Raw genomic sequence first — 14,134 nt, forward strand, 5'->3', positions numbered from 1 at the left:
TTGTCCCTGAGATGTAACTAATATTACAAAAAACTAAAACTATAACTGAAACTAATAAAATCTAAATTGAATCTAAGCATTTTTAAAGTATAAAAACTAAAGTAAAACTAACAAACAAGTTGTAAAAACAAATTAAAACTAAACAGTCTCTAAATAAAAAAAACCTTGGTTGGCTGCACTGTTTCCTTGTAGTTAGAAGGTTGCAGGTTCAAATCCTGGCTGTAGTTTCTCTACTTTTAAATCGTTTTGAACAGCAAGTTTCATTTTCCTTCCACTTCAAAACGATGCACTACTTTTGTTGGCCTATCTCATACACTCCCAATAAAACACATTTAGTTCATGCTTGTAATGTGACAACCCAGAAAGTGTAAGTTAAGCGTTTAGTGGATTTTAATTGCTCTGGTTGGAGCTTGTTGCCTTTTTAGTGATTTAGGAAAAATACATTAATACATTTTACTTTTATGGTTGTAGTGAGGATTCTTTGTTTAGCTGCTTCTCTCTCCAAGAGAGATGTCTTGCCTGGATAATGAAAGGTGACCTTATTCCACACCCATGAGGAGGTTTTCATGTCAGTTGCTCTGTGCATTCCTAATGAACCCAGCTCAGGCCCATGGCAATGAGCTGCAGCATTCTTCCCTCTGGGATTATTTCCTCTGTGATACAGCAGCAGAAAATGCTAAACCAAACTCAACCAGAGGCCACCATTAAACCAACAGCAAACAAAACCACAGCCTGTAGCTTCAATAATAGGTCTGAGGGAAGACTAATGTCTTTAAATACTATGTTGTATCCTAATTAATGATGAAAAACAACAAGGGATGCTGTTTAATGATCAATATCAATTGGTACATTGTAGCAGAAGGCTATGGGATTCATGCTGAACTTTTAAATTGAAGTGATTTAAAATGTGTTCAGTTCCATCCCCGCAACAATTATAAAATAGTGATGTGTCGGTCGGTCGCGAACGAACCGGCTCTAAGAGCCGGCTCTTTGAAGTGAACGACGGGAGCCGGCTCGTCATTGGGAGCCGTCCCCTCCCCTCTTGCTTTGGTGAAAGCTACAGGCGATTGGTCAACATGTGTAACTGCGTGTCCAGACTGCCCACACACAGAGCAGTAGGGGCGGGGAAGAGGAAGGATCAGACTCAGACACACAGCAAAGCACATGCGGGTGGAGGGAGACGAGAGGAAATGAGGAGAAGGAAAAAGGCGAGCGAGAGGGAGGAGAGCGCGACGAAAACGGTGAGAAAATGAGCGCCAGCAGTCGGAAAGTGGAGATTTCTTAAAGTGTTCAGTTATTAAATCCATAGAAATGATAAATAATTGATATATTGCAATTTTTTACATTAGTCAATAATTTTACATATAGTTTTGCATTATTTTGTTTATAAATGTACTCTACGCAGCAGAAAATCTGAGGAGCCACTTGGGAGCCGAAAGAGCCGGCTCTCTAAAAAGAGCCGGAATTCCCATCACGTTTATAAAACACGATTTGGTGACTGCAAAAGGAAGACACATCCCAAATGTGGAGCCACACATACACTAATTAGCTAAGAACAGCTAATTAAACTCCAGCTCCCACTTTGCTAAATTACATTCACTTAAACCCGTATATTTATGTGCCGGCTATTGATCAAAGCAGACTGTAATCATGTAATGCACCAACACTCATGAAACTGGTGGAACATCACTTATAAAGTGGATCTTTAGAGATTCTTCCTCTTTAGGCCAAAATAGGTGGAAAGTTTGTGGGAGCAGCAATTTAATCTGTTTCCCTGTTTTGTTATTATCCTGGGAGGATTAAAGATAGCTTCTATGCTCTGGACAGTGTTTTAATCCCTTTAAGGGTGATTAAGGTGGACGAAAACACAAACTCCTTTCTGCTGGCTCTTGGAGGAGCTGAGCAGTTTGTTTTCAGCAGTGCGTTGTTAGTGAAGGATGGAGGCCGACGTGTCTTTCTTCTGCTTTCTCAATCACAAAATAATTCAAACAAGCCAATTATTAAATGGCAAATAGACTATTCTAATGTAATTCATTATTCATCACCTGCCCATATGGTTTGATTATATTAGCAGCTACATAACTTCACGAGAGTAATTTTATTTACTTTTGGAGGCATTTTCAACAAGGCTTGCTTGCTTGGCCACTTTAGCTCATTTTTATTTCTTCAGTTTTTATATGTTGCTGCACTTTTTCATGTGGACATGCTTTATGGGAGATAAGTGAAGGTTCTTGCATTGATAAAAGAGAAGGAAATGTATTTGGAAGGTTGTACATTTGCATAAAAGCAAGCAGTGATAAAAGAATCAGCCAGCGCCATATTTAAATGTTTTCCTCCCTGTGTGAAACTTCTCTTAGCATTCAAGAGCCTTGGGTGGTAACTGATTAAAAATCAGCTTGCCCTTGAATTCAACATGTTTTCACAATACAAAACAAATGTTCTGATAAAAAAAACTTGGTGAGGGTTTATAAGTGAAATGGTGTAAAACGCTGAAGACCTTCTTGAAGCTAAAGCAAAGAGTCAACAAATCTGTCGGATGGGATAACAGCGTAAAACGTCAGAAAGCAAATGGAGCGTTCTCCCTCTGGTGTTTTAATTACTCGGCAACAGCACGGGGAACGGCCCGTCCTCGTATCTGTTAGCTTTAGCTAGATAAAGCAAATGTGCCTCCAAAAGCAGAGAGTTTAAGATTGAAGCTGAAAGAATGTAAAAATAAAAAGAATCATGCTTTCCAGTGATGAGTGCAGCTAAAATAAACAGGTGCAAGCAGAAAATCCAAGAGCAAAAAACTATTTCTAATTGGATGTCTGTTCCATTCAACCAGCAGGCAGCGGTGTGAAGAAAGCAGATATTGTTTCCTGCCTTTCTGAAGAGTGTCACTGTGGAAAACAAACAAAACAAAATAAACAATAATAATCCTATATCTCTTGCTGTAGCCTCCTGAGCCATCCCTGTTCGGGGAAATAAATTTTACCTGAGGACTGATAGGCTAACCTCTAGGCCAAGAGATGACCAACGTGTGCATGAATGAATGTCAAAGTTCATTTTACTGAGAAAAGTTTAACTTTTGCAGTTTGTGCTGTTGCTGCCAACTAACTCTGAGAAGAGAGTAATTTACTTAATTCTGCACGGGGGCTCCAAAGGAACACATTTTAAAACATGTCAGCAGCTGCATTTAGTCTCCTTAAGCTTCACCTAACAGTCAACCTGGGGTGGGGAGTGGAATTTTTTATTTAAAATTGTATTATTTTATTTATAAAAGGTCAATAATGTGTGTGAAGCGAGGGTATTTTGTTTTCCATGGTGATAGGGGGCAGTACATACCTAACGCCGTGCAAGCAAGCAGTATTTTTGTGTTCAAGTAAGACCTTACCAACGGCTGGCCATTAGGGTCTAAAATCTCTGCGAGAGCACCTTCGTCAGATTGTTCAACCTCCAGCAACATAACAAGCTCATCAGACTCCCTTTCATCCCTAACGAGTGAAGATGTAAACGTGTAAAACATCATTTATGAATGGTGAAAGTTTTCTAACTTACAAATCAGTAAATTTTGTCCTCATGAGCTCCCGTAGAAGGAAACATTCTATCTAACATGGCCTCGTCCAGAGACTTAGACCCACTCCCATATATTTTAGATCTGATTTTGATGGTTATATGTCACAAAGCCGCCAATATTTATCGACAACTGGTCAGCATTTATTAATTTTCAACAACATTTTGATGGATGTTTCCAGAGATTAACGGTAAAAACTACACCTTTGTAACAGTGCATTTCAACACAGCATGAGAGCTGATCACAGGTCATAATAGAACAGAGCAAAAACAGTTAAGTAAAAACTACTGTAATACGAATAAGCAGTAAAAACAAGTAAAACAACCAAGAAAACAACACAAGACAGTAAAAACAAGCCTAAAACATGGTCATACGCCAAAAACCAAGTCACACAAAAGCGTCTCCAGTCTTGACTTGAAAACCAAAACCGATAAAGACTGCCGTATTGAGAGCGGGAGGGAATTCTGAAGGACTGGTGCGACATGCACAAATGCCCTATGTGCGCACCGGCACAAAGGGCATGACTCGTGAGCAGCTCTGGTATGAAGGAGGGTGCAAGGCCAGTCAATACCTTGTAGACAAAGAGTAAAATGTTTAAGTGCAACATGAAGGTCACAGGCAGCCAGTGTAGAAGTGCCAAAACCGGGGTTGTGTGACTTCTAATGTTTGTGTTTGTCAGAAATCTAGAGTTCCCAGAAATCCATGTGCGTTCCCTTCAGTCAGCGGAGCAGACTATCGACCGTGCCCACGCAGACAGAAATCTCGTGGGAGCTGCTGGCCAACGTGAAGAAGGCCCAGTCACTTGACAGTTTAAGAGCAAACATCAGTTTTCTCTGGCTTGTGGACATGGAGGTCAGGGTTACAGTAGGTGGGAAGCCTTGATTTGATTGTTCAGTCTTCTCTTTATCAAATGGTGGCTCAATCTGGATTGTTTTAATTTCTTATTTTCTTTTTAAATTGTATCTGAGAATAGTCTGATGTGTTTTCTTTTGATGAAATTCTGGTTTTAATTCTGGTTTTGGTGTACTGTGCTTTGTTTGTCCTGGGGATGTGAAAGCACGATATAAATAAAGTTGAATTTAATGATATTTATTTTTGATTTAGAAGTATTCAGGCTAAATCTTTTGGAATAAATTTGACTCTTATTTATTTTGAACCCTTTGACCTGCTAGTCAGCGGTTTGAGATACGCTGTAAAATAAACAATAAAACAAACAAACCTTCAGACGAGACTTCAGATCAAAACTGTTGAGTTAAATAACAGAAACCCCTGAATAGTCCCATGAAACATGCAGCCTAATTAAGGAACACGAAGAAGGTGCCGGTCATGGGCCATCATAATAAAGCCGAGAGTCTCAGCGAGCGCAGAGAGCTGTCACATTGCTGTGACATTAAAGCACCATCCTGTTGGCAGATTGAAGCTATTCTGCTGAAAAAAAGACTCTTAATATGTCATTAGGAGACATTAGCAACATGACACGGACCGCAGATGGATCCAAATTACACACCAATTAAATGTCAGTCGATGAGCCGGTAGATGAGTCAGTGGGATGAGTGTGGAGGTTTCACGCACGTTGTCATGCATTTTAAGAAGTTTATTTCCCTTAAAAAGGTGAAGAAGTGAGAGAACTGGCTGCGTGATGTGGCACCAAATGCCTGGAGATACGTGTCACCATGCAGGTCTGTAATGGATATGTCTCATCAGGCCAGATGCAGTGAACAGTAGGGCTGCAGCTATCGAATATTTTTGTAATTGAGTACTCTATCGAATCTTTTATCGATTAATCGAGTACTCTAATAAATGACTCTTTTGCGTTTTTAAACCATTATATCAAACAGCATGTTATAAAATATGAAAGACCTCTTGAAATGAGCGAGCAATCGCCAGTTATTCTTCAAGTTTTATTCAGATTTAGTTTTCAAAACTTCAGCACTTCAACTTTACTTCACAGTAAACAAATGCGAGCGGCTGCGGCCCAAACCACACCAGAACCGCTCACGGCGCATGCGCAAACATGGCTCGCCAGCTGTTTCCCTATTAACACACGCCTGTTTTAATTTCTACACTTTTTTCTCACACTAACAAGGATTGTCGAAAGCATGTTTGCCGTGGTTATGTCAAATTATACTGACCACAAAACATTTATTTACTTTCTTTCGTTTTCCTTCCGCCACTCATACATACCCGTGTCCTCCTGTAGAAATCCCGAGGGACAATGGACATAAATAACAACACAGTAAAAAGTCCGACGTGTTGTAAAAACTGCTATTTTTAGCACATTCTAAGACTGACGTGTTGCTACCAGACACACAGTGTGAGCTGAAACTGAGCGCTACAAATGAAAAAGTCGCACAGTGTCCGCAGAATATATAGAAATACAGGCTAAAATGCATTATCTTGTAGAGGCTCCGAGTCCGCTTGCAGAAGTGACATTTACACGTGGATGTTTCCTGGTCAGGTGCTGCAGCATGGAGGACGTGGTGGTGTGGTAGGCTAAATCCATTTTACAGTTTTTACACTGGACTACGTTTTCCGCCTTACGACGTGAAAAATGGTCCCACACCTTTGGCATTTTGTGTCTTTTTCACACTCCACCGGGGTCCACATTGTCCGCCATGGCTTAAGAGAAAGTTAAGTTACATTCGCTACTCGCGTGTGCATTCAGTGCAGTGTGTATGTGCGTCACTTATTTCGGTCCGGGTGAAACTTGACCCCGGGTGATTGCAAAGCCATGAATTAATTAAACATGAATTAAACGAAGACTCAAGGCAGAGAATTTGACTCGAGGATTTTTTGTACCCGAATTATTCGAGGTACTCGAGGAATCGTTTCAGCCCTAGTGAACAGTGCAAACGTTTCATGCGTGAGGCTGATGTTATTCCATATTCCCATTCCCAGGTGGCGGCGGAGAACAAACAAAGAAGCACCTACTTAATCTGTGAAGTGAGTATTTACTTAGGTCAGGCTTGAGGGTCATCTCATACGAAGGCTGCAGATGGCTCAGGTTCTGGAAGGACCTGGAGAGGCTCAGGTCGAAGGGCTCTGTGGCTGAGGTCAGGATGTTGTTCATCCGCTGGGGTCTGTCTGCAGGAAACAGGAGAGGAAGTGGTGCACTGCAGTCATTCTGAAACTCAGAAGGCAGGGAGGGGAAGGGATGCAGCAGGGAAAAAATGCTAAACTGAGGATTAAGGTGACGTTTGAGATCTTTTAGCTGGAAAAGAACCAAAGCATAACACATTTACTCAAAATTAAACCGTTTGTAGAAGATTAGAATCATCAGTCCAATTTTATTTACCTCATGGAGCCTCAGACACGTACAAGAACAATGACTTTGATTGTGTGAGAATGTGATTTTAAAACCAAACACTGTTATTGTGTTGTTCTTCTCAGAGGGACTGGCCTCCTGCCAGGCTGCCTTTCTAAATGAGATTCATATCATCTTACTTTGTTAAATGTTTACCTTTGCGTGCCGGTAACAAATCTCTTTGTGAGGCACTCACTGGATGGTGTAACCAGGCTGGACCAATCAAAGAAGCTTTTCATGTCCAGAGCTGGAGGCACTGCCACCAGCTCTCGAAGCTGTTGTCAGGTGAATGTTGTGGTTTGAGCTGAATCTGTGTTTGGACTGGTCTGAACAATAGCCAGGAGGCACAAGAGCATCCCTAAAACCCCAGATGAACAGCAGGACTGGATCCACGCTGCTTAGTAACAAGCTGGTGAGGTCCCAACAGCTCCGAACCAATTATGGACTCTAGTTTTGAAACTATAAAATGCTTCTTCTCGGGAAGATAAACTTTGTGGTTGATGATAATCCTGTGTTCACAAGATAAGGTCTTTATAAATCAAAACACGTTTAAAATAAACTTATAGATTCTGTTAGGCTGCAGCTCTGTTTTACTAGACATACATTCATGACCATTCTGTTTTCAACCAGCAATTTTGTATTTCATAACTTTGACATAAAGCTGATCAGTTGTTATCTAAAGGTTTTTAATTAGACAATCATGAGAAGATCCGATTTCTTTGTTTCGCCCAATGTTTTCTCTTATTTTTCCTTTTTAAATGTTTTTATTAACGTCTTTTTATTCAGCCATCAAAGTCTTACCCACCGTAGCGATTGGAAAAAAGAATAAATAAATTAGCTCCTTCCAAGTAAATGTTTTATGTCTCTGTAAGGAAAAAGTACAGAAATAAAATAAAGAGGTTGCTCTCTTCTGTTCACTATGAAGTCAGGAGGTTAAGCAATTTTAGACAGACTTAGAAATTGGATCAATATTTCTTCACTTGCCCTTTGAGGCTCAACAGCAGCAAAACTTTATTTGCCTCTTTCAGAAAAGAAAAAGTTGTTTTGCCCCTAAACTGTTGTAATGTTAATCATAACATCAAGAAAGAAAGTAATAAGAAATGTGACCAGACTAAAAATGTACAATAAGTCTATTTTTCTCTGCTGCACCTCTGCCAGGTTTCTTCTTCTGTGTTGGTTTACTCTGGTTCTTCTCAGTTCTTCTTAGTTTTCCCAAGTGTCATGTTATGTTTCCCTTGTGTCTTTTGTTACTTTCTCCTTGTGCGTTCCTGTCTGTTTCAGTTTTTATCCGTGCCTCAGTGTTTCTACTGGATCTTTTTTTAATACTTTGTTTATGCTGACGACTGTCAAAGTTATCTGACCACGAGCAGACCAGATGCTGTCCCTCTCCCTCACCACTGCTTATCAGAGGTGAGGAGTTGGTTAGCTGCAAACTTTCTAAAGCTAAGCTATTCTTTTTGATCTTCGTATTCCCTCACCAACCCTTTGTCTCCAAATGTGATCAGCTTTAGGGTCAAATTAGATGTTGTCCCCCCCCCCCCCCCCCCCCCCCCCGCATTTAAGATCATTTATACTTGCTTTTCGATCTACAATCCAACCACCACGTATGGTCACGAGCTTTAGGTAAATACCAAAGGAATGAGACTGTGGATACATGTGGCCAAAATGAGTTTTCTCTGTAGAGTGGCTGGGCTCTCTCTTAGAGATAAGGTTAAGAAAGGTTAAGAAAACATGAAAGCTTCAAAAGTATTAGTATCAGCACCTCTCTGACAGCATGGTGGGAGTATCTTAAAATGACAGAGTCTTCACTAGTACCATGCAGACACACACCTATCTGGAATAATCCTGCTATTTTGCAAAAGAATAAAATGATGAACCTTCCGGACTGGAAAAGTAAAGAAATCCTATACCTGGAACACATATATGAAGGATTGGACTTCATCCCATTTAATCGAATAGTCTCCCAATTTGGAATGGATAGGAATAGCTTTTTAGAATATCACCAAATTAAATCTGTAGTCAAACAAAAATTTAAGCTCAATAAAATAGAATTACAAACACCACCAAGGGTATTTGACTTCTATAATCTCAAACCCCCCAAACTACTGTCTAAAGTATATAAGACACTGTCCAAAATAGACGATAGAATAGTACTCCCTATTGAAAAATGGGAGATGGATCGATCAGTCAGCTTTGACCAGAACTTCTGGTCCCAAATTTGTTTAAAAACTTTTAAAATGATCAGACACCCCAATTTACAATTAATTCAGTACAAAATTCTACACAGAGTACACTATACAGGTCATCGGATGTTCAAGATGGGGTTTATTTCATCTGGCACCTGTACACACTGCACAAACAACATTCCTGACAATTACATTCACGCACTGTGGTCCTGTCCACCTGTCCAGGAATTTTGGGGTAGAGTATGTGAGGATCTGTCAAAATGTCTGAAATGTCATATCCCAACTTCCCCCTCTCTTTGTTTACTGGGAAACCTGGACGATGTCCCGATTGAAACATCTTTGGCTCACGTGGTTCTGACTGCCATATGCATCGCTAAGAAAACTATCCTCATGAATTGGAAAAATAGAGAAACTCTTTGCATTAACCATTATAGACATCTTTTGTTAGATCATATTGCACTTGATATAGCCTCTGCTCCCACTTCAAATCAATTTATTTGGGCTCCTTTGATCGGTTCCATCACATAGCGATGACGGGGACCATTGATATTGTCCTGCGGGATGATGTGGGTGAGGGGATGGGGGGTCTGAGTTTGGAGTATCTGGACGTTCCCTGAGGCTGGGTTTACTGGCGGCGTCTGGGGCAGGGGGGCTGCTACCCACCTCTGGAGGTGCTTGGGTTGCCTCGAGGGGTGGACTACTGGCGGTTGTGAGTGAAGCCTGATTCATGCTTCTCCGTCTGCGTCAGTGCGGAGACACGCCACGTCCTTGCGGGCCTGCCGGAGAGCTCCGCAAGGACGGACGGGGTCGAGCTCTCTTTTCTAAACATCCATCAGTCGAGACGGACAACGCAAGCTTGTGATTGGTCAGGACGCCGCTGTCGTCTACACCGCCGGCATTGCGTCCTCAAAAACATAAAGAGAGCCGTGGATAACTAGCGAAAAAACTCTAAAAACATGAACGTTTAATTCCCCCTTGACTGGAGGAGTGAAAAGATGCGCAGCAAGCATTTTATTTGTGGACGAAAATGACAGGAAACGTGGGTTTAGAGGTGGTGAGCGCATGAAGAGGTGGAAGAGGATGAGAGACAAATTTGTCTGTGATAAAAAGTCTCTTATATATAAAAAAAAAAAAACCAATAAAAACACACTATCTTGGACCGTTGCATGACAGGATACCACAAAACAGGGCTACGCCCTCTGTTGTCCTGCCGGGGAATTGCTTTGCAACACTCCCCAGGAGACGGAGAAGTATGAGAGCAAAACGCTTCCGTCAATCCGTGCGTGTCTGTCCCTTGCAGAGCTGACAGAGAAGCATGAATCAGGCTTAAGGCCCCTTGGGGGTCTTGGCAGTGGCCATGGGATACTGCCTGGCAGCTGCATTGCCCCTGGGCGGGTCTGGGTGGGGGCCTGGGGGCTCGGGGTTTGGGGGTGGCCGGCCCCGTGTGGGGATCTGTGCAGGGCCTTGGGGTCAGTTCCTGACATGTATGCTGCCGGGAAGAAGGCAGGAACATGCAGCAGTGCCTGGCCCGGGCTCAGGGGCCTCAGGTAGACCTTGGCTCCTCTGCTGTCCATCACAGGGGAAGGGGATGTCCAGGAGGGGGAGGACCCAACTTTACCTGGATGTCCTATGTCTTATATATTCTGGAAGCTGTGCAAATGCAGGGATGGGAGTAGATATTCTGCTGGGGTGGGGCTGCGTTGATTCCCTTGGACTCCGTGGAGCTCTGCAATACTGTTGCTTTGGGCCTTGGTAAGATGGGCTGGGGTCTCCATGCCCTGGGTGACATGTTGGCAAAGGAGGTGCCTATTGGGGCCAGTGGGGGAGCTGGCTCCCTGGAGGGCTTAGGCCAACCAGCCATTCCTCCCCATCCCCACACATTTTTCTCCTCCTGCTCCCTCTCATCATCACACAAACATGCACATAGTACCTTGGGGGGTGGACAAATTGGGGGGTGTGGGTATGGACCCCATTTCCACATTCCTGTGGCAGCTTGCCCCCCAATTTTATTTGCAAATTAAACACTTCCACCAATGACATTCCACACAAACACACACTTAGGGCCTTGGGAGTAAGCACATACAACAACATTTGGCAAGGGGATCTTTCAGCCTCATCCCAGGTGCCGGTGCCCACTTCCAATTTTAAACTGCACTTAGACACAGAGGGCTGTGCGGGGAAGAGGGGTGGTGTGGTGGCATCAGCTGGTGTAGGCCAGACGATGCCTGCACCGCCCGCCCACCACAGCCACAAATACACCTCATCAACACCCAACACTGTACTGGAGCAGGCGGAGGGATACTAGGGTTCTTAGCACACCTCTGTTGTTGCTTGGCTTGCCGAGGCTGGAGGCTAGGAGGGGGAGCTGGCCATCTGGCTGGGGTCTGGGTGGTGGGTCGCTTTGCTCGACGTTGGGTGGGGGAGCCTGCTCATCAGCACCCCAGCAGAAAGGGTCGAACTCTGGGAACCAGTGATGGTTGTACCCCATGTGCAGCAGTACCAGGACCAGAGTGAATAGGGTGTGTATGGGGAGCATGATTGGGTGTCTGGCGTGCATTTTTGTGAGTCTTAGATTGTATTTATATGTGTGAGCATGAGGGAGGGAGTGTGTGGCTGTGTTTGTTTATGACTGTATGTGTCAGGTGGGGCCTTTGACTCCTCCCCTCTCCTGGGACTTCTTTTGCTGCTATACATCTTCGCCTCCCCTGTCACACTTGGTGTGGAGTGTGGTGTCTTGGTCTGCCTGAGTGTTCGCGGCTCTCGGGTCAGGGGGTTTAAGATCTTTGGCGACTGCCTGATTAATCCCGGTGGCTGCCTGGTGGGATCTGGGTCCCTGGGCTCTGTTGGGTCCCCATTGGGGCTGGTCGCCCCTGGGTCCCGGGTCGCTGGGTTCCGGGCTCAGCCGACTTGGGGGTGAGAAGCTGCGGGCGGGCCTGTGGGCTTGCCACTGATATCCCCCGGGACTCTGCCGGCTGCTGGTTGTGGCCCCCCGGGGCAATCCTCTGCGCCTCTTGAGGGGGGCAGGGGCTTTTCTGTTTGCAGTCTCCCTGGGGTCCCTGCGCTCTGGGGCAGCTCCTGAATCTCTTAGACTTGGAGCTCCCTCCATCTCCGGGGGCAGATCTGTGGCCCCTCACACTCTCTATTGGATGCTCCGATAGAGAAACCTTACATATACAAGCGCGTGTACACACACAGGTGCTCACATGGTGCTCTCGTAAGTATGGACTTGGGCATTATCAACTAGGGATGAGCGAGTACACCACTATCTGTATCTGTATCTGTTAACCAACTAAATTATCTGTATTTGTACTCGGAATGGGCGGGGCATAACCCGGAAGTGGGCGTGGTATAACGGGAAGTGGGTGTGGTTTACATCAATATATTATTTTAAGTTTGAAATTCTGTTTTGCCTTGGCCCCCAGAATGCCTTGAAACGGCCCTGGGTGTGTGACTGAGTGTTGAAGGTGATCTGAATTGTATCAGATGTATAAATATTACATGTGTATAACTTATTGTTTTATACAGGTGAAAATGTGTAGTGGAGATAAATCTACCTACATTTTACTTTTCAACACTTTGTTTTGTTTTCTTGTTTTTATTTAACTATTTCCTGTCCTGTCTGTCTCTCATCTTCCTGCATCTCCTCTAAACTCTCCAGAAAAACTGCTGCCTGGATTCTTACTTTTTCACCTCGCAGTTACTTCTGAGCAGATCAAAGGGATCTCCTGACCGCAAAGCAGAGAGTGCGTTTCAATGCTACATCAGTGAGGTGAAATCACCGCGGCACAGGTGATGAGCTCCGCAGTAGCAGAGCGCTTCAGGCACAAATAAGACATAAAGTAGAGAACATGTGCGGACATGAACGATCGTGTGTTCATTATAGTTTTTGGTAGCGCCACTTTGAGAATGGACTGTGCGCTGGAGGCAGCTGCCTGGAGCGCACCAACGATGTGACCTGAGTGAGAATAGTCTCTCACAAGGCACTGTGGTTGCAGGGGTTGACAGGTACTTGCATGCAACAGGTTCCAGTCTGGAATGTGCTTCTTCTTTCTTCAACCACCACTGTAATGGACAGTGTCCAATATCCATTTTGGGCTCTACTTTGTACCGATCTAGACAGCGCTCCATGGACAGCATTGTCCATGCTAGCAAGCTTTTCCTCTCCTCTTTTTCTGCTGCTTCTAATCATTTCCAGCAGGTCAGACACCAGCATAGCACAATGTTGCCCTCCTTCAGAGCCGCTCACGAGTTTGAGGCGTCGGATTACGTAAAATTTGAAAAACTGCATTAATCACGTAAATTTTTTAATGCATTAAACATTTCACATTAACTAAATTAACATGTTATTTTTCCCAGCACTACTGAAAAGGTTTCTTCAAAAATTCCAACCAAGGTTGAGATATGGAAATTCTCCATTGTCAGCAGTTGCTTATGGGTGTGAATAACTGGGGTTTTGGTTTTGCAACGTCACTGCCAGCAATAACAATGCTCTGACTTCACACCTGTATTTACCCGTGCTTGCTTTACAGGCTTTATGTAGAAGACCACAAGTGAAAGATGACATTAAGACTGGTGATTACTCACCCCCTGATTATTCTAACTTAAGGAATGTTTTTTGGTGAAGATGCCAACGACTTGGGAAACTACTGCCGCCTTCAGGCTTGGCAAGCCTATAAACACTCCTCACAACACTCTGGATTGTTCGCTGAAAATGAGGTGGTGTGAACCCAAGTTTTCGTCCTAGACAGACGAGGGGTATTCGGGTTTCCAAAAACCCAGCAACTTGTGTACATAGAGTCAGTTTTCAGGATAGAGTTTCTCCCTCACCTTTCATTTACACCAAGTGTAGAACAGAAGCAGCCCAGTTTACTTGTGGCCTTTAGGCCCTGTCCACACGTAGCCGGGGATCTGCCAAAACGTAGATATTTTTCTACGTTTTGGCCTGTCATCCACACGAAAACGGATCTTTTTAAAAACTCCGGCCAAAGTGAAAATCTGCGTTTTCTCCGTTTTGGGTGTCTGTGTGTGGACAGACAAAACCGGAGTTTTAAGGTCCGCTACGTCACTTTCCGCAACAAAAAAATGCTGACA

General features: G+C 43.7%; 1 protein-coding gene across 3 annotated transcripts in view; it reads right to left on the minus strand.

The window, feature by feature from the left end:
* The window catches only part of LOC107396886 (protein shisa-6), a 178,896-nt gene that overhangs the window by 14,969 nt on the left and 149,793 nt on the right, over positions 1 to 14,134 (minus strand). For 2 of the 3 annotated variants that reach the window (XM_070551514.1, XM_054734107.2), the window contains one exon: positions 6,485 to 6,637. In XM_070551514.1, the coding sequence (XP_070407615.1) occupies positions 6,485 to 6,637 (153 nt within the window). The remainder of the gene's footprint in view (positions 1 to 6,484; positions 6,638 to 14,134) is intronic. The other variant, XM_054734109.2, reaches the window with a different exon arrangement.

This window comes from Nothobranchius furzeri, chromosome 5, assembly GCF_043380555.1.
Source record: "Nothobranchius furzeri strain GRZ-AD chromosome 5, NfurGRZ-RIMD1, whole genome shotgun sequence".
NCBI classification, from domain to species: Eukaryota; Metazoa; Chordata; class Actinopteri; order Cyprinodontiformes; family Nothobranchiidae; genus Nothobranchius; species Nothobranchius furzeri.